This window comes from Nematolebias whitei, chromosome 23 (genome assembly GCF_014905685.2).
Source record: "Nematolebias whitei isolate Nwh7 chromosome 23, NemWhi1, whole genome shotgun sequence".
In the NCBI taxonomy this organism is placed as follows: domain Eukaryota; kingdom Metazoa; phylum Chordata; class Actinopteri; order Cyprinodontiformes; family Rivulidae; genus Nematolebias; species Nematolebias whitei.
Genome location: NC_056520.1, coordinates 2,416,915 through 2,437,751, shown reverse-complemented (window position 1 = coordinate 2,437,751; position 20,837 = coordinate 2,416,915). Strand labels below are relative to the sequence as shown.

Here is a 20,837-nt window from a genome sequence, read left to right as displayed (position 1 = left end):
AAAAAAATTTTTACATTTTAACTTTCTTTAAACATAAACTTTGGGCAATAATGTTTGCAGAGGTTGACCTTTCTATACTTTTACGATCTTACAGTGAGGTAGTCACATCTGTCATATTCACATTAGAGGTTCAAACCTACGTCCACGCGATCCGTCGGCTTTTCAACGCTTCGTCACTAAAAGTTTGGATTTTCCACCTCTCCGACCAACGGACGCGTCGATCTTTGAAGAATTAGCAGTTCTGTCATCACAAGGCACTATTTTTTTTTAAACTAAACGGCTTCAGACCCATCCGTTAGTTAACTTATTAGCACGCTGATACGTAGCATGCTAGCATGCTAACAAACGGACCGTGCTAACAAATATCTGCTTTGCTAAAACGAATGCATCGTGAGCACAAAGCCAAATAAAGTCACAACTAAACTTTATTTCACTTTTGGTAGAAATTTGATGCTTAATAAAGTTTTTTTTTTTTATTTAAAGGAGAGGGAAGTGATTCGAGTTTCACTTGCGTTCTGTTCTAACTTGGGATAATTGTTAATTACATTTAAAAAAATTAAAAATGCCAAACTAGTTTGCATATTTGACTTCTGTTTGAAAGTAGTGACCTACAAACGTAAAACCTTTGAATTTGAAACTTATAAACACAAACGGACAACGGTGCGCTCGTTCCTTCACTGCCCCCTAGTGGTTATGTGAAGGCACGGCAACGCCTTCGACTTTCATCAGATTTACAAATAAATGTACTTTAAAGAGTATTTTCGCAAGCTAACTATTCTAAAACACAAACTGGCTCGAGCAGCGGCTGTCGATTCAAGTAACGAACGCTAACGATGCGGGCGGAGGCGCACCGACAAGTAGACGTGACTTCTAACAAACGACGGCGCGCAGCTCCGAGGACCGTTTCAGCGCGTCGTCGGTCAAATTCTCAGATCTGGAAGACGCAGGTTTGATAGCCGTTCCTACACGATTTTAAAACAGCGTTTCGCCTCACTGTTAATTAAACTTTAAACTAAGCGCTATCCTTCATAACTGATTGTCATTTGCAACTTCGTCCTTTTACCGTTTTTATCTTCCTGCTGGTTAACTGTTCTTTAAGGAAATCCAAGATGGAGGCTCTCCACCATTGCCGCAGGAAATGAAACGACAGTCCCACCGCCCTCGGGTCATTTGAGGCTGATCATCTACGTTACGAAACCCATTTCTCCGACCGCTGAAGCTTGTATTTGTGGAAAAACTCGTTTTCTGTAATCGGTTTATAAACGTGTACGAAGCAACGACTGAGACAGGGTGGAGCGCGACGTTTGATCCTGTAACCGCCGTTAGCCTAGCCTCGTAGCTTAAAAAAACCCGTGAATTCTCAATAGATCTGTTCATGTGCTTCTACAATTAAAAAATAAAAAAAACTGCCGAAACGCAACGTTCCTTAACCTCCTCGCAGAACGCACTCGAGGGAACGGGATCCAACAGAAAAGACGACTCGAGAAAAGAAAACGGTTAGTGCTAAAGCCCGTTGTGTCAATCAGCTTTTTGCGATTTTACCTACTTGACCAAAAAACATCAACACTTTGCATGTTTTATTGTCATCCGTCGGACTCAGTGGGACATTTGAGACGTTTCTACTCCTTTAAATTAAACTCAAACTCCCCGCTGAACAAAGCTAACCGGACGCCGCCTGGTCCGTGCCGAGCGATCAAACTTTACTCTTTTAACAGAACGGCTTTTTTCTTTGAAGAGATTTGAATATTTACATTAAATCTGATAAAAGAGCCATTTTCTCCTCTGGCCAACGACAGAGCCTTTTTGTTTTTAGCTCTGCTGCTCGGTGGCGCAGCGGGGGAATCGTACTGATCCTGATAAAGAGCACAAGTTCAATCAGGGGTGAGACCCTGGCACAGATCTGAGCCGAACTGGACCAACCGGGGCCTGTTGCTGCCACCGGCTCCGTTATGCCACTTTTCCACCAGCACAGTTTAGCAGCTCCTTTTTCATTCGACGATGAAAATTATCGTTTATTAATCCCAACGACGCTTGATCCACCTGGATGAGGCTGAGGAGAAGTAGCTGCTTCCCTGTTAACGTGCAAATTAGAGCGTGCGTGTTTTTAATCGCCTCACCGCGTGGCTTCGTTACAAGTCAGGGTGTCGTCTGCAAACAGAAAAACGAAGAACCACATTAACGGGGCGGCCGTGGTGCAGTGGTAGTGGCAGCCGACCTCTGATCGGAAGGTTGGAGGTTCGAATCCCGACTTCCCACACCATGTGCCGTTGTGTCCCTGGGCAAGACACTTAACCCCGAGTTGCTCCCGGTGGGACTGGATGGCGCCTTGCATGGCAGCCTACCGCCACCGGTGTATGAATGTGCGTGTGAATGGGTGGATGGCTGGTACTGTAAAGCGCCTTGGGGCCCCTCATAGGGGGCTGGAAGGCGCTATAGAAGTAAGCTCCATTTACCATTTAACGTTTTCGCGTCTTGTTTGTGAAAAATCCGGCGCCACTGAACCAACAGTTTGTGCTTGAACGCCACAGCGCGTAGCTAAAATGTGCTCTGAACACGTGGCATCGCGTCCGTGGCGAGCCCGGCTCGTTGTTCACCTTTTTCACGCAGACCTCAACAGGAACCAGTGATTATTCTAGAAAAGGCTCTTTGTCCAACTCTCCAGGATAGAGTGAGCATAAAACACTTTTTTTTTTAAGTCTCCTTAAAATGTTTTGACGAACACGTTTCGACAACGCTCGAGGTGGAAGCAAGTCGGGTTTCCAGTGAGCAATGTGGCACTAAGACTTCTACAGCAGCAGACGCGTCGCGTTTAAAACCTGTACATTAAAAATACACTTTAATATTTGGCTTAAAGAAACTAAGAATCAAAAGGGAGAAATGTAACGTAAAAAAAGCTGAAACGAAGGAACACGGTCGCTGCTACACCGGTTTTCTTTTGTCACTTAGAGCAACAGAGCTTCGAGAAACCGAACCGCGAGCTCAGAAACGGAGCTGTAGGTCAGACGAGCTGAACCGTTTCCCCAAAGCACAAAACAACATTTCCAAAAGATTTCCCACGGTTTAACCGTTAATCGTTGCCCATGTGCGTTTGCAGTGGTTTCATGCTTCAAGGAACTCGCTCATCTAGTCTGATGAATTTTAACTCGTAGGAATGAGGAGTCGCTTAGTTTCCTCATCAGTATTTTTTTTTTAAGTTTTTGATTTTGCCAAGGTTTGATTTAGCTCAATCCTAGTTTGTTTCCTTCAAAATGGGATCAAAGAAAAACAAGTTCAAAACCCACAAATGACTTCAAATATACATCGTTTGGTACCCCATGGCCTGTACTTGTAGCCAGCTATGCATTATAGTGATATAAAAAAAAAACAAGTGACAAAGTTCAGATTCTTAAAGGCACAGTACAGAAACGACTTCGTAATGAAAGGTGAAGTCCTTCAACGGCTCGTTAGCTCCACAGGCGGGGTCGCTCCGTCCAGCCCCTCGTGTGTTTTCTCCGTCAGAAACTTAAACCGTTTAAAAAGGGTGAAAACAACAGATGGCCCTCCGTCGTGTAATCGATCAAATAAATAAAAAGGAGACGTCGGCGAGTTCCAACGCTTGAATTTCTGCTTCGACGTCAGTTTTTAGAAAAGTTCCTGGCCGTTCATTTACAAGATGGCCGTGCGTGGATACACAGATGTGGCGTTACACGGGGAGGTCGGCTGCGTGTGGATCGATCAGACAAAACACATGTTCAATGAAGGGGGGGGGCTCTTTTAACAGGAATCTGAACACGCTCTACTTGACGGGCTTCGAGCAAACCTTGATTTTTTTGTTTTTTCCTGGGAAAACGTGGAAAGGACCTGCTTCTAGCTGGACGCTGGGACGTAACCAGGTGAAATTAAAGAGCCCCCCCTCCGTAAAAGTGGCCTAAGATGAGATAAAGAAACGTGAAGGAGGAGGAAAGCACGAGGAAAGTCTAAAGCTAATAAAAAGGCGTGAGCAGTTGGACAGGAGGGACATAGAAATGAGTATAAATAGTTTAATAACATGCACGTGGGTTCCAGGGGACGATGGACAGATGGTAGGGATGACAGGAGGGGGAAGAAAGATGAACGGAGACACCTAGTTGCCCCACCAGTCAACTTGAGAGTGCGAGTAGTTGCCACCGTAGCCGTCGCTTGTGTAAAAGTTGCCGAAACCACCTGAGGAGACAGAAAACCTTGGTGAAGCAGAAGCTCTCGGCTGCACGCGGATCGGAAGCAGCCAGGCGCAAACATCTCGTCCTCACCTCCTCCGAAGCCACGGTTTCCTCCGTGTCCCGTCTGGTTGCGTCCGCCGCGACCCCCGAACCCTCCTGCGTTTCCTCCGGCGGCGGTCTGACGGTAATCGCGTGCTCCAAAACCACCGGAGAACCTTGTTCCAAAACCAAGAGAGAGTAAAGTGGCTAACGTTAACAAAACGGTTCGTGTTAGGGGCGCGCGACATCATCGCCCGTTCCATCAATAAGAACTCGCCGATATAAAAGACGCCGTTTGCGGCTGCGGCACAACGTGACGACGTCACGTGCACCTACCTCATCTGATCACAGCGGAGAGGAAAACTCACGGCGGTGTGGAAGTTTTATTTTGCGTTGGCGAGGACGTCGGATTCCGAAGATTTATGGACGTTGAGTCTCGCTGCATCGTCCCCAGTCGGAGATATTTTTCCGACGCAACGTTACTCGAGTTACAAGCCGTCGTTTCCGACGCCGTTGAGAAGCTAACAGCCGATAGCACGACTTGTTGGGTGAGTTTTACCTCAGACACTTGGACGTCGTGTTAGCCCCGTTAGCGTGATTAGTCTTACGGAACAATGGATAAAAACTTTGAAGTTAAAAAGTCTGTCCTTCATGCACAGGAGTGCAGAGGATCCTCACTGCAGCTATAGGAACCTGCAACAAGCCTCCACAGGTGAGACAGCATCGCAGGTGACTAACGCTAATAAATAACATTTAACACTTTTCATTTAATAGAAGTTAAAGTGCTGTGCTGTTACTGGATATATGTCGCCAGCTCTTACAGCTGTTGCACAGTTTTTGTAGCAAATAAGTCTCAATAAGAGGGAAACGTTCTGACAAAGGAACGTATTGGCCAAAAATCCAATATCGTGCATCCCTAGTTGATGTTTTCAAAGTGAGACGGCGGCGGATGTGTGCACCTCTTGGAGCGTCCTCTGCTGCTGCTCTTGTGCTGGTGTTCGTACGCCAGGCTCTCCAGCCACGAGGGAACTTCCTGTTTCGCTTCAACCAGGATGTCCAGCAGATCTTTAGTGATGTTCCCGTTTTTATCGTTGAAGAACGACGTTGCCAGCCCTGCAGCGAACACGTTCAAAAGAAACCAGGTGTCAAACAAGGGCACCGCATCAGGAGCACTAGGTGCCCGTCTATAGCAACAGTCCAGACAAGAAGGATCTCTTTGACCTTGATCTGTGACCTTGAATCTGGGGTGATGAAAAGTGTATGCTACTCTCTGGCTAGTGACGACGTATATGTGTACACAGTTTCATTGAACTATCTTGAGCAGAAGAGCAGGACAAGACGTTTAAGTTCGGACGAACACTAGACCAGAAAACGTCCGCCTTTCGACGAGCGTATAAAAGTAAAAAATAAAACCTGCGGCTTTACAGAGAAACACGTACCCAGGTTCCCAACTCGTCCCGTACGTCCAATACGATGGACATACTCCTCGATGTCGCTGGGCAGGTCGAAGTTGATGACGTGTTTCACGTTGGAGATGTCCAAACCACGTGCCGCGACCTGACAACGACGAGCACAGACGTCACGAACTACTGCGGCACGTTTGGCCCAGAATTCATCCTCATTGGACTTTTTATTTTACTGACCGCTGTAGCGACTAGGATGGGGCATTTTCCTGATCTGAACTGGCTCAGGGCCTCCTCTCGGTCTCTCTGGGAACGGTCTCCATGGATGCTGGTGCAGGCGTAGCCCTCTCGGTACAGGAAGTCCTCCAAAGCGTCAGCGCCTTTCTTGGTTTCCACGAAAACCAGGGTCAGAGAGTCCTTCCCTGGTGAAAGAGAGAGATGAGAAACTTGCAGTTCATTCTGAAAAATCAGGATTAAATGTTCTTAAGATCCCTGTTGCCACTTCATACCACTTGGACCTAACCGTCAGTGTTCAGCTCATTCAGTCCTAATGCTAGCGGTGTCGGGGACCATCAGGGCCGTACGCAACATGAACTGCTGCCGACTGCAAAGACACTTAACTGGTTTCAGATTAGCAGCAAGACCAATCTTTAACCTTAAAGGAGGTCATGTGCACGTGTCTGTGGCTAGCTAGCGAAAAGTTTACACGACTTATTGACCCACGTCTTTAAGAACTGAACAAGCTGAACCAAGACACCCCCCAAGGACCACAACAAACATTTGAGGAATCTATACTTTTTAGCCAAATGAAATCTAGAAAGGGTCGGTCTGCACACATATTTGGCAGCAGCCATCTTGGATTTTGGAGCTTTTTGGGTTTTTTTTTTTCCGGCTGCTCCCTTCGTCAGGGGTCACCACAGCGAGCTAACTTGCCCGAAGACTTGGCGATTGTTTTTATGTCCTGACGCAACCACTGAGCTACCACAGCCCTCTGTGTGGAGCAGAGAGCCGACATCTAGGGTGCTCGGGGGAGCAGATGGTGGGGGTTAAGAGCCTTGCTCAAGGGCCCAGAGTGGGGCAAATGAGGGTGGAGGCAGGTGTGGGTGCTTCACCTATCCCACCCACAGTTTGATGTTTTTGATCCGGGGAGTCAAACCGGCGACCTTCAGATCACACGCCCACCTTCTCTAACCTCTGCACCACCACTCCCCCATGGATTTAGACGCGTCAACCCAATTTTTGAAAGGAACCTTCCTTACGAGTAGATGAATCCACGCACCAAAATGAACGTCGGTACTTCAATTTGTTTCAAGTTATCAAGCGGACGGACGAGGGCGATGCCAGTTCCTCCTCTTCGCTCATTAACGGGAGACAATTAAAGCCCAGAGAGACACTTGAACTGTAGGTGTAAACCTTCATGACCCAGATTCGTGTTTCCTGGTACCACCACGGACCAGTGGCGATGTGCCGAGCTTGTGATAGAAAAACACTGAGGTGTACAGGAACCAGAAGCGACTCATCGTTTCTTAATCAGACATCTTAAATAAAATGTTTTTTGAGTTCTCACAGCCCTTACCAACTCCCTAAAAATGGCTGAGACATTTTGGCACTCAAGCTAAAAACCCTCCCGTACGTTTAATAGAACTTAAATAAAACGGTGACAATAAATTTACTTTTTGTAGGTGCGTCCATTAGACTGGACTGTATTGTGTGTGTGAGACATGCAGGTTTGTTCAGCGAGACTACAGGAAGTATCTCACGGGGCTCTCAGAGACCAGTCGGCGACTCAAACTTCAATCACTATTGAGAAGGAATACACAAACTTTAAAGACTCGTTGAATTCTGACAGGGTTCCCGGCGTTTCATGAAGTTTTCCCTGAAATTCCAGGAGATCCTTTAGTCACACGAAACGCTCAGAGCTCGAGTAGACTGTAGCCAACATCAGTCATTCCTAAGATTTAATTATACTGTATAACATCAGATTGTAAAAATTCACTGTAGCCTATCATTCAGGATACATGTACATGTACTCTGTAGCAGCATGGACTCAGTACTAGAATACTAGCATTTATACACGTTGAAATCTCAAAGAATCGTTTAAACCAGCAGAGCAGTGTTCAAAATCACTAAATTCACTGTCTGGAAAATATGAAGGTCCTTTTCCATGTTGTCCTTGATTTCCCCGAGTCTCTTGGGAACCCTGTCTGAGTATCCTCAACCAAAGATCTGAACTGCTGTAGTTAAAGCCGTGCACATTATTTCACCGCCCACATCCTGCCAAACTCTTGCAATAATCCCCAGATTTACGATTTAATCTGCCGATGTATCGACCAGACCTAACAAGATTTCTGTCAGGGCCTGGTGAAGGTCCTGATGCATGCTGGATAATCCAGGTAGAAAAATCTTACAAGGTTGATTCAGAGCCTCTGGGCGGATTCTTCTTTGTTGAAATGTTGCGTTTATTATCCAAAAGATTTCTTCAGTCTAACTGAAGAAGTTCTCATCCAAAAGACTTCTTCAGTTTGACTGGAGTAGTAATAAAAGACTTCTTGAACAAGTCTTAAAAGACTTCTACAGTCAGACTGTAGAAGTCTTTTAAGACTTGTTCCAGAAGTCTTTTATTACTTCTTCAGTCAGACTGTAAATGACTTTTAAGACTTCTTGAAGTCTTAAGACTTCTACAGTCTGACTGTAGAAGTCTTTTAAGACTTGTTCAAGAAGTCTTTTAAGACTTGTTCAAGAAGTCTTTTATTACTTATTCAGTCAGACTGTAAATGACTTTTAAGACTTCTTCAAGAAGTATTTTATTACTTCTACAGTCTGTAGAAGTAATAAAATACTTCTTGAAGTATTAAGACTTCTACAGTCTGACTGTAGAAGTCTTTTAAGACTTCTTCAAGAAGTCTTAAAAGACTTCTACAGACTGTAGAAGTAATAAATACTTCTTGAAGTCTTAAGTCTTCTACAGTCTGACTGTAGAAGTCTTAAGACTTCAAGAAGTTTTTTAAGACTTCAAGAAGTCTTTTATTACTTCTACAGACTGTAGAAGAACGTAGAAGAACTTCTACAGTTTGACTGAAGAAGTAATAAGACTTCTTGAACAAGTCTTAAAAGACTTCTACAGTCTGTAGAAGTAATAAAATACTTCTTGAAGTCTTAAGACTTCCGTCTGACTGAAGAAGTCTTTTGGATAAAAGACACAACATCTCAACAAAGAAGAATTCGTCCAGAGGACCTGACTCAACCTCGTTAGCGTCTTGTGAAGGGTTGAAGACACCCGTGACGACTCCCGTGCCTATTCAGAGTGAAAATCTGTCTGCCTGCGGTGAAGCCGAGATGCTCCGCGAAACGTACGAGACGTTCTGTTCGCCGACTGGCCTCCAGCTGTCACAGCCCAGTGAGGTACCACCGTAAGCCTGTCGGCGTTCAGACAATGACCTCTATGAGGGAAAAAGAATGCAGTGCAGATGGTGAAAGTAACAGAAGAATAAAAAATAAACAGCATCTGCAGCAGAGGTTTCATGCAGGAACATTTAGAGCCACTGATGGTCAGACTTTGGTCACTGTGCTCCCACCACCACCCCACCCGGTTGTCCTGCGTTATCCCACGTTTACGTTGACTAGAGTGCAACGGGACCAGACTCTCTCCATCAAGGGGTCGAACACAGAAACATCACACGAAGATGGCACTTTATAAAGGACAGGCACGCTAAGCAGAACCTGACCGGTGGGATGGAACACGCAGCCTAAATGGACTTTATACTGAAGTCAAGCAAACTTATCCAAAATATGAAATGAAAGAAATTAAGTGTCTTTATTGTGGATCTTACCGGGTTTCTCTAGGTTGTCTCCAGTACTGTCCTGTACCTCGTTGGGGATAACTTGGGATGAAACCACATCAAAGTTTTTATATCTATCTATAATACTTTGCACTAAATTCAAAATAAGACTTATTTTCTCCTGAACACGGGTTAGACATATTAAAACCTTCCTCTTTAAATAAAATAACTGAAGGAGTAAACGATGGAACGTTTAGGGAGACGGCTTTAATTTTAAACCCCTTTCACTGCGCGACATCGACTGCGCACGTCAACGTGGCGCTGACGTACAATAAGTTATGCTAAGCATGACACGTAGTAATGTAATGACGTGAGATGTGAGGAGAACAGTGACGACAGCAAAACGACAACACGGTTTATGTGAGGTTACGGTGCGCTATCCCAATTTGAATCCTGTTTTTAACGTTCAGTGTCAGCTGGTTTTCGTAGATACTTCACCTCACGCAGACCGAAACGATTGTCGTGGAGATCGTCTCACCTGTGGCGCTCAGCAGGTCCAGGAGGAAAGACCTCTTGTCGCTCTCTTCGACCCAAACCACTTTCTGAGTGATGTTCTCGGAGGTGGAGCCCACCCTGCCTACGGCCAGGAAGATGTAATCCTCCAGGAAATCCCTCGCCAAGATCTGGAAAAAAGTGCAAACCGTGAAAATCAACCAGACGAGCGGGACTTGGTGACTGAACCGGGTCACTAAAACACACCTGGATCTCTTTAGGGAACGTAGCGCTGAACATCAAGGTCTGCCTGATGCCTTTGTGAGGCATGGTGTCCTGCTCCACGATGCGTCTGATCTGCGGTTCGAAGCCCATGTCCAACATGCGATCTGCCTCATCCAGGACCAGGTACCTAAAGGGAAACGAAGAGCGCCGCACACGGTACGTTAGACAAACTGTTCTATACAGCAACGGCCTGGACCCTGTACAACCTTTGACCTTGAATCAGGACCTTGACCTTGGAGTTGTGGCGACGAAAGGATACGTGAACTACTGGTTACTGGTGGTACAAATGTGTTGTGAGTTCCGTTAAATCATCTTGAGCAGATCAGAAGTTATGGGCGGGATAAGAGAAACTTTATGTATGGACAACCTATACGGCAATACGTCCCGCCTTCGACGGGCGAATTGAAAAGACTAAAACTAATGAAAAGAGACGAGGTTAAAATATCTAAATACTCCAACTATTTAGTAACTAACTGGTACTTGGAGCTCGTGTCTTACTTGCAGTAGTCCAGTCCGATCTTGCCTCTCTCCATCATGTCCACCAGTCTTCCGGGCGTGGCCACCAGCAGGTGGCAGCCCCTCTCCAGGTCTCTGATCTGCTGCCCGATGTCGGCGCCTCCGTATACGACGCAGGGACGCACTCTGGAGCGGTACGAAAACTAGCGGGGAAACGAGAACGATGAACCGTGGGAACCCCTGATCGCCGTCGGTGATCAAACTGAAAGGGGCGCTTTAGTTTCTACCTTCCTGGCTTCGTCGTAGATCTGCAGAGCCAGTTCTCTGGTCGGAGCCAGAACCAGGGCGATGGGGTACTGCTTACGGCGCCCGTACTTCCCGTTCTCCTGAAACAGAACCACAACATCAGGTTTCGGTCACTTCTTTAGCGGGCTGAGGTTCAGCTGGCTGGACATGAAAACAACCAAAATGTGAGCTTCGTGTATATTTTAAGCCGGGGGTCACTCTTTGGACTTACACAAGGTCCAGTGTTTCCCCAGCTCAACTTGGCAGGGCGTGCTCATATCGTCAAGGATTTTCGTCGATGGATGAGGGAAAGGGGTGAGTGCTGGCAGTTGTCGACCCGAGGGGGGTGGACAGAGAAGAGAAGCAGAATGCTCCGTGTGTAGCAACTTAGCTAGGCTAGCGCGTGTGTATTGCATGCCGCTACGTCAGTGCTGGCAGTTACTGATGGGGTGGGGGTGGGGGGTCGGTAGGCAGGGTGCTTGGTCCTGATGACAGGGCACCCTCCTTGGATAATGGTAGGGGATACACTGGAGTCTGAAACTGGGGGCTAAACCATCTCAAACAGGGAGTTACGTAGATTCTCAGCTTATTCATTCAATCTTTATCTTATGACTGTGCAGCCGGTTAGTCAGGTCCTCTGCGAACGGATAATGTTATAACATTATAAAAAACAACATTATAGAAAATAGAATGTTAAGAACTTTGGTAAAACTTGACACCAAAACACAAACGCTTCGTTCTTTTTAGGGGTTTGAACGGCTGCTGCCTTCATGAATCCATCCATGGCCGTACGGTTACACCAGGCGGGAAACTCCTGGACTCTGAGGCAGACAAATAATTTACGAACGTCAATCAAACGCATTTACTGCCCTTTAGATAAAGTGGGACTTGCTCCGAGCGTTCTGTAGCCGTTTAAACCCATTGGTCAAACTCCGAGTCTTCATCTCAGTTTGTGTTTTCTCTGCTGTAGTGACCGATGTTCGGCAGCACGATGGCTCAGTGGTTAGCAACGTTGCTTCGAGGCAAGATTTCAGTTTTTGCACGTTCTTCTTGTGTTAGGCTGCCTTCGGGCGTCCCTTGAAGAGGGATCTGTGATCTCAGAGGGACTTTCCTGGGTCAATAAATGGACGCCATGTAGTAAAACCACATTCTCCCACCTGTCCAGAGGCTTTGGTCGCGTTGAGAGCTTCTCCTGGTCCGTCGGTGTAGATCTGGCTGAGGATCGGAAGTAGGAAGGCCGCTGTCTTTCCGGAGCCTGAAGACACAAACTCATCAGTGGCGGACCATGATGCATTGTGTCCTAAGCAGACACTGCGGACTAGTCGAGGCTAACGCTAACATTTGATTTTCAGACTTGCTGAAATTAAACAACACGGATATATTTAATATAAAAAGTGTCTTGACTCGAGAACTTCTGTACAGGCTTATCAGAACTGCACCGGCTGACACCAACATCTTATCAGGACTATGGTCTATCTGGAAGTGCTTCATGGACAAATCTCACCGTCTTGCCATCAAATGCATACGTAATGTGTTCATAAATGTTCTTGCTGGCTTATTCTGATTCTGATCGTACCGGTCTGGGCGCAGGCCATGAGGTCCCTCTTGGACTTCACGATAGGAATGGCGTATTTCTGGACCGGGGTTGGTCGGGTGTAGCGACTCAGAGCGATGTTGCCCATGATAATCTCTCCCATGTCCACGTCTTGGAACTGTTTCATCAGAAGGAACACCGTTTTATAAAACGATAAAACAGGAAGTGCAGGATGGGGATCGTAAACTCAAGACGAACAGCTTACGCTCTCGATGTGGTGAGGAGAGTTCTGTCCCGTAGCTTCGACAGGAATGTCGTCGTATTTCTCAAAGTTGATCCCGGTGTTGCTGCCGGAGAACAGCTCGCTGAAGACACAGCAGACGAGCCCGAGTTACAACAGTAAGTTACCTCACAACAGCTCCACGTACATTGGTTTGATTCTAGCACATTTGTTTTAGTAGCTAAACCCATCAGGAAGTAGCTCATCAGTAGACTGGACGGACCTCAGGGATGAAAGAAAATTTAAAAATGAACACCTGAACATTTACCACAGCACAGCTACTTCTCTGAACGGTTTTAAACACAAGCCAACTTACAAACGCGCAGTTGTCTTAGCCCAGCCAAAGTTGTGGGGCGTTCGGACTCACTGTTCAAGGCGTTCGTTGCGCGGCAGCGGTTTGGACCAGTCTCCGTCGTCCCTGGATTCCTCCACCCAGCGGCTGTTTCCCCCGCCGGTGCCAGCGAACCCGCCGTGGTCGAACCTGAAGAGCAGCGCGCGTGAAGAAGCAGAATCACGACGAGGCGACGGCATCGTTCACACAGCTGGACCGAAGCTGCTCCGGCTCTTACCGTCCTCTGTTGGCGTTGTCTCTGCTGCTGAAGAAGGCCGACTTCCCTCGGTTGTTGCCGAAGCTGCTGTAGGCGTCCTTGGCGGCGTTCCAGCCGCCCGTGTCTAACGGGACAGACGATGCAGAAGTGAGTACAGTTTCACAAGCGGCATGAACGCTAACCGAGGCTTGTTCACAGGAAGTTAGCCACGCAGCTAACTTGCTCTTAGTGGACCGACTGAACGCCGTCCTTTGCTGTCGCACTCACCGAAGCCAAGGGGCTGTGCTGGGTTGATGGGGTTGAAGGCGCCGCCCCTGTTGCCACGGTAACCACCTCCGCCGACGCCCCCACGGCCCCGCTCCATGCGAGGCGGACCGCGGTTGAAGGTGTTGCCGGCCAAGCGGTTGTCGTGGTAACCGTTGACGAAGTTGTTGCGGCCCGCATCCCAACCGTCTGTAAAAAAAAAAAGATTTAAGGAATCAACATCAGCTGTGATGAGTTTAAACCGATAAAACATTTATTTAAAGTCTGAAAACTGAATCTTTAAAACAACTAAATGTTTTTTTCAGCGTGGACGCTTCTCGCCACTGTTGATGCCAAATTAACCCGAACAGCCGAAAGGATCAGAATAAAGCTGAAATGAGCTAAAAGCTGAAAAAAATAATTGAAAACAGCTGACCCATGACCTTTGACCCTGTGAAACTAAAGCTGAAACTAGCAGAAAAAGCTAAAAGTACCAAAAAGAACTTTAATTTAGATAAAAAGAGCTCAAAAGAGCTAAAAAAAAAAGCGTGACGAAAGCACAGAAAAAAGCCAAAAGGAGCACAAAATGCTAAAATGTGTAAGAAGCTAAAAACAGAACAGCTAAAATGATCAAAAACTATGTGAAATGAGTAGAAAGTAGCTGAAGAGCACAAAGCTGAAATCAACTGAAAAGTAGCCGAAAAAGCTGAAATCTGAAAAGAGCAAAATAATAACTATAATAATAATTTAAATAGAAAGTAGCATAAAAAATGGAAATTTTCACAAGCAAAACAGGGAAAGGGCTAAAAGTAGCTGAAGGAAGCAGAAGAAAAGCTGAAATGAGCAGGTATCGGCTGTAAACAGCTCAAACTGTTTCTAGAGAGCTCCATTCATTTTCAATGAGAAAAACATGGCCGACAAATTTAATATACAGTAGTCCCTCATTTATCGTGGGGAGATCTGTATCCTGAAGCCCCACAAAATAGGAATAGTAGTACAAGTAGTAAGTAGTATATTTTTTATATATTCAGTATATAAAAGTGTTTTAAACTCTTCCCACACTATTGCAATATTCTAAACAATGTTTCTAAAGTCGACATGCTCTAAATATGTTCTTGTTTTTTCATCCTGATTTATATGGAGAGACATTTCTTTCTAAATTAAATAGTGTTCTTTTATTATTAGTAGTAAATATTCCATTAAATACACAAATGTTCCCATGAAATAAAACATTTAAATAGAATTTTCCCACAAGTCTCACGCACGGACCATGAGACGCACACATTTCATGACGTGCACACGGCGCACTTTGCATTTCTCGCTAAAACACACGTGCAGGCCCTTTTCTGAAGAGGAACCAACGTGCAGCACAATGTTTCCGCACGGGCTGGAGCGCGACAGCGGACATGGCTGCAGTGTTGACAACTTGGCTACTGTTTTCCAGAAAAACCACGGATCTAGAGACTTTTTCTGTTACTGGAGACTTTGGCGACTACATGTCCTCGGCGTGCCGTAAGCCCCTCCCACTTCTCCTCACCCCGACCGTGTATGTCAGGTAGTGTGGGTTCAGGCAGAGCTAAAGTTATGAAATTACTTCATAAAGTTCACTCATCGATCTAAACATGTTTTTTGAAATCATTCTTTGTTTTACCAACGTTGACCCTACTCTCTCCTACAGCCTGATCAACGTGACCAAATATACAAATCAGGCGATGACGTCATCTAGCGGCTCAAAATCTCACTCCACGTTCAGATCAAAGCTCGAGAGCCCCGAGCTTTGATCTGAACGTTGTTCGAGTCGTGATTTGAAGCCGGACCAAGCAGAACCCCGGGGGAACTTTGCTGTGACTGCTCAACAGAGATCGGACGTCAGTTTCTGCGAAGACGATTCATCCGCTAATCCTGACAAGACCCGCCCCACAGAGAAAACCCCGCCCCCTCATTTGAATATAAGAACATGAACTAAAATGAAAAACTGGGTTAAATCATAAAAGCCCCTGAAATATGTAAAGTAGCTTAAGAAAATCATAATAATGAAACTCCATTATTAAATAAATACATAAATCTTGAAACACATAAAAAATAAATCTTGGGAAAAAAAACTAAACATTTCTATTTAAATGTTTTATTTCATGGGAACGTTTATTTATTTAATGGAATATTTATTAATATTTTTTAAATACTATTTATTTATTCATTTAATTTTGAATGAAATGGCTCTCCATAGTTTTAGGGCACCCTGATTTATTGTTTTATACACTACTCTTATTTTTACTGTAGTTTATTGTTGTCATTGTTTACTGGTATTGTTGTCATTGTTTACTGTTATTGTTGTCATTGTTTACTGTTATTGTTGTCATTGTTTACTGGTATTGTCGTCATTGTTTACTGGTATTGTTGTCTGTACTTAGGCCTGTCACGATAAACTTTACTGGGCGATTAATTGTCTCAGAAATTATTGCGATAAACGATAATATTGTTTGAAATTTGACAATAATTAGAAATTATTGTCAAATTTAAAAAGAAATGTTTGTGTGTAGTACCTTTATTATTTCAGTCATGGCCCCCAAACTCTGGAACAACCTGCCCCCCCAACATGAGGCAGGCCACCTCCCTTCCTCACTTCAAATCTCTAAACATCTGTTCTCGCAGACATTTCACACAGTGTACATTGATTTAGTGTCTTTTGTTCTGTGATCCTATGTTTTAAATGCCTTTTTATTAAATCTTCAGTTATTACTATAAGTGTATTGTATTATTTTCTCATTAATTTTACTTCCATTGATGTTGTTAAGCACTTTGATAACAGGTTCTGTTTTAAATAAAGTTGACTGGACTGGACTTTATTGACCCCTGGATGGCAGCGCGGTGTGGTTTGAACTTTTAGCATTTTTCACACACGGCTTTAAATTTAAAAAAATCAGTAAACAAGTTCTCAGCTTCTTTTTGCAGAGAAAAACAACTTTTTACACGAAGACACGGGTTTCAACCGTGAATCAAGGTCGGCCTGTTAGCTTAGCCCGTAGCTTAGCTCATAGCTTAGCCCGTAGCTTAGCTCGTAGCTTAGCTGCTTTTAACGATCCAAAAACGCAATTTTGGACGATTAAAACAGATTTTAAGAGAAGGGGAGGAGTCAATGAGGAGCACCGGAGTTGAGCCTTTTGTTTTCAGTAGAAAGAGACGAAGAAACGATAAAGCCGATTAATGAAAATGAGTTAGACAATTTTCATTCATCATGCGATGAATAGATTTATTGTTTATCGTGACAGGCCTGTCTGTACTTTTTATGTTTTGTCTGGAACAAGTCTCTTGTAGATGAGTCCTCGTGGCTCAATGAGACTAGCCCGTATAAATAAAGGTTGAATGAAAAACATTAAACGCACAACATGTCATGATTTCAGCTCTCCGCCTCCTGCTGCTCTTGGCCACGCCCACTTCTCCGCTGCAGAGCGGAGATATAACAGGCTGCAGGAGGAAGCTGCACAAAGGTGCTAAATAATTTAAAACGATCCATGCCGATCGTGCAGCTCTTCCATCAATCAGCCAATTGTGCGTCATGTCCACTCTTACTTTGAAAAACCGCGACAGAGCGAGTTCGTGATGAACGAATCGCGAAGCAGCGAGGGACTACTGCATTTCAAAAGAGTGGCAGGAGGAACGTTCTGCGAGATGAAAACGAACGAACGCGCTCAACTCACAGTTAGCTGCCGGCGCGATGGCGTACGCCGCCTGGCGTCCGGCGGCGAAGGCGTTTCCCACTGGAAGAGAAAACGTTCGTATTGGACGTCGGTGGCGACAAAGAAAAGTGCGTCCACGGTTTCAACTTGTTTTTTAAAAACACACGTCTGGTGCGACGGCCATGTTCCACCGTTAACTCACCGTTCTTGGACACGTCTTTGTTCCGTAAATGTGGAGGAACGTATCGACCTGCGACAGAAAGAGTCCAACATCATTTACAGCGCACGTGTAATAATTTACACGTATAAGAAACATTGTTTGTTCATGTGTGTTTTGTATCTAAAACTGAGCAGTGATGTAAAATAAATACACTATTCATCTAAATGTCGGTGAAAGGCAACACACAATGCTGTTTGACCAATAAAAGTGACTAAATAAAAGTATAAACACAAGGTATCCTGATGCATGCTCAATAATCCAGGATTACTGAGCATGCATCAGGATTATTATCCAGGATTTAAACCTTGGAGGCAGAAGGCGGCCTTCAGGCTGGAGCTCGTTTAGAACACAAGTGAATCTCATGGTAAACGTGTTTACTGCTTACTGTCAGTACCTCCTTGTCCATCTGGAGCACTCAGGTCTAGGACAGCGAGCTGGACAAACAAAAGGACACGTCAGGTTCATCACGCAGCCGAACTCGTATCACAAATCAGGTTTAAACTCCTGTGTACTTCTAATAAACCAGGACACGTCCATTCGTTAAAAACTTTAACTTTCGCTTCCTCTGACGTACGACGTTTCCCCATCTCCGCCTGTGGTACACACTGGAGCCATGAAATCCATTTCTGGGCGCCGCCATGTTGGATATTCAGAGTCTGATCCATGGAAACGAACGTTTCGCCCATAACGAGAAAAACACTGAGCAGTCGAGCGCAGCCGAACGCTAACAAAGAGAGGAGATCGTCTTTGGTCAAGGTTTATGGTTTTAACTGCTATGGCTGGGAACGTTAACTGCCCATGAACCATGTGTTGGAGTTCTTTTCTCTCTCAGACAGCCGAGTGATTTGATCCTGCATGTGCAGCTGTGAGGTCGAGGTCATCACCGTCTGCCTGGGAGCTGTGGGAGCTGATAAGGTTATAAAAACAAGCGTTGCACGCTGCTCTGTGAAAGTCTGCCCTTGCAAGTAAAACCGGTTAAAAATCTTCTCGAGGTCTCTCTTGTAAACGAGTCCTCGAGGCTCAATGAGACCAACCTGTGTAAACAAAGGTTGGATGAATGAACGCGTGTGGCTTCTTTAAAGTAAGTAAGATGACTAGAGGATATTTTAATCCAACAAAAAGCTGCCGCCATCTTGGCAGGTGGCGTCTTTAGTTACGGCCATCATGGCGCCACGTAGGGATGGACGATTCCAAAAAATTAGAACATCATGGAAAAGTTGTTTAACTTCCATAATTCCATTCAAAAAGTTAATCTTTAATAGACGATAGATTCAGGGCCCACAATTTAAACTATTTCAAATATTTGTTTATTTTTACATAATTTGAGCTTCCAGCTCATGAAACCCACGAAAACAGGATTTAAAAAAAATTAGAATATTGTGGAGACATCAGCCCAAATGTTGCAGGACATGAATGTTTCAAACTGAGTGTGACACGAATCATCTACTAAACTCAAAGCACCTGCACAGGTTCCCCCAGGTGTCATTAAACTGCTTCAGTTCGGTTCAATATGGAGAAGACTGCAGACATAACTGGTCAGAAGACCATCATTGGTGTCCTCCATAGGATGGGTACGCCACAAACGTTCATAGCTACGGAGGCTGGCTGTTCACAGAGCGCTGTGTCCAAGCACATCAATGGAAAGTCTAGTGGAAGGACAACATGTGGCAGGAGAAGATGCACCAGCAACAGAGATGACCATGAGCTTCAGTGGATCATTGAACAGAGAAGATCAAGAATCTGTCAGAGATCCAGAAAGAGTGGAATGAGGCGGAGTCACAGCTTCAAAAACCACCACATTCAGACACATCCAGGAGATGGACTACAACTGTTGGGTTCCTTGATCCTCTTTTCTGATGAAAGTAAAGTGTCTTTCATTCAGAAGTCAAGGTCCAAGGGTTTGGATGAAGAAGGGTGAGGAACAGAACCCATACTGGTTGAGGTCCAGTGTGAAACATCCACAGTCAGTCTTGATCTGGGTGCAGTGTCCGGTGCAGGTGTTGGTAAACTCTGCTTTCTTCAATCTAAGGTCACAGCAACAGTCTACCAGAATGTTTTAGAGGACTTCATGATTCCTTCTGCTGAGGATCTGTATGGAGATGCAGAGTTCATCTTCCAGCAGGACCTGGTCCCTGTCCATGCTGCCAGAAGCACCAGAACCTGGTTTGATGCCACAGTGCTTGACTGGCCAGCCAACTGGTTGGACCTAAACCCCAATGAGAATCTATGGGTCTTCTCAAGAGGAACATGAGGAGCACCAGAGCAACAACAAAGAAGATCTGACAGCATCAAGGAAATCTGGGCTTCCATAACTCCCAGTCAATGCACAGGCTGATTGTCTCAATGTCACATCGAGGCAGAGATTAAGACAAAGAGATTCACAACCAAGTTACTGAAGATTGACATATGGTTTTGAAAGAACCATATTTTAATTGACTTGTTGTGATCCTAATTTATTTCTTCTTTTCAACTGAGCAGTGTGGACTGATGTCTTCACAGTATTCTAATTTTCTGAAATCCTGTTTTTGTGGGTTTCATGAGCTGGAAGCTCAAATTATGTAAAAATAAACAAATAAATATTTTAAATAGTTTAAATAGTGGGCCCTGAATCTATCGTCTATTAAAGATTAACTGTTTGAATGGAATTATGAAAGTTGAACTACTTTTCCATGATGTTCTAGATTTTTGAAAAGGGTCTGTATTGTAGTCAGAGAATTGGCGTATAATCTCGACCAGGGGTGTCCAGTCCTGGCCCTGGAGGGCCACTACCCTGCATGTTTTAGACCGGGGTGCCCAATACATCCATCCATCTACCGGTCAATCCAAAAGGTATTCTGGGAAGATGACATGGCATTAAAAAAACTAAACGTCAGCCAATCATCATCTATGAAATTTGTCTCTTGATTGACAGACAGGGCAGCCAGTCTGAGGCCCCGTTTACACGTCGTGAAACGTTTGTTCATTTACAGACAACATCCTCATCCTCTCTGAAACTGAAGGTTTCTGAGTCCAGGACTCACAGTGGAGGTTTTCAGAGGAACCCCCCAACAGAGAAGTGAAACAGGCGGATGCAGTCCAAAGGTTTTCTGCTCTAACGACCGTTGTAATAAACATGACAACAGTTGCAACAAATACAACAACCGTTGCAACAAATACAACAACCGTTGCAACAAATACAACAACCGTTGCAACAAATACAACAACCGTTGTAACAAATACAACAACCGTTGCAACAAATACAACAGTTGTAACAAATACAACAACCGTTGCAACAAGTACAACAACCGTTGCAACAAATACAACAACCGTTGCAACAAATACAACAGTTGTAACAAATACAACAACCGTTGCAACAAATACAACAACCGTTTTAACAAATACAACAACCGTTGTAACAAATACAACAACCGTTGTAACA

The 20,837-nt window shown here is 44.8% G+C and overlaps 1 protein-coding gene across 1 annotated transcript; it reads right to left on the bottom strand.

Annotated features, from left to right (window-relative positions):
- Positions 1-3,080: 3,080 nt before the first annotated feature.
- On the bottom strand, positions 3,081-18,059 carry LOC119429008 (ATP-dependent RNA helicase DDX3X). Its single transcript, XM_037696726.1, has 20 exons — positions 17,994-18,059; positions 17,814-17,853; positions 17,402-17,449; positions 17,221-17,280; positions 13,547-13,732; positions 13,301-13,403; positions 13,099-13,212; positions 12,717-12,816; positions 12,494-12,629; positions 12,075-12,172; positions 10,920-11,018; positions 10,675-10,835; positions 10,159-10,303; positions 9,938-10,082; positions 9,451-9,501; positions 5,861-6,042; positions 5,657-5,774; positions 5,177-5,330; positions 4,269-4,393; positions 3,081-4,182 (listed from the first exon to the last, which is right to left on the bottom strand). Exons 1-20 carry the CDS (start codon positions 18,057-18,059, stop codon positions 4,103-4,105), a joined length of 2,211 nt encoding a protein of 736 aa, XP_037552654.1. The 3' UTR covers positions 3,081-4,102.
- Positions 18,060-20,837: the final 2,778 nt, after the last annotated feature.

Bases quoted from the DNA above. Each gene is read 5' to 3' on its own strand.
- LOC119429008 (XM_037696726.1), bottom strand. From the start codon at position 18,059: ATGGCGGCGCCCAGAAATGGATTTCATGGCTCCAGTGTGTACCACAGG. The intron at 12,817-13,098 runs GTGAGTCCGAAC...CTGTGTCTTCAG, and splicing joins CGCAACGAACGCCTTGAACA to CGAGCTGTTCTCCGGCAGCA. The intron at 4,394-5,176 runs GTGCACACATCC...TTTTGGAACAAG, and splicing joins AGCAGAGGACGCTCCAAGAG to GTTCTCCGGTGGTTTTGGAG.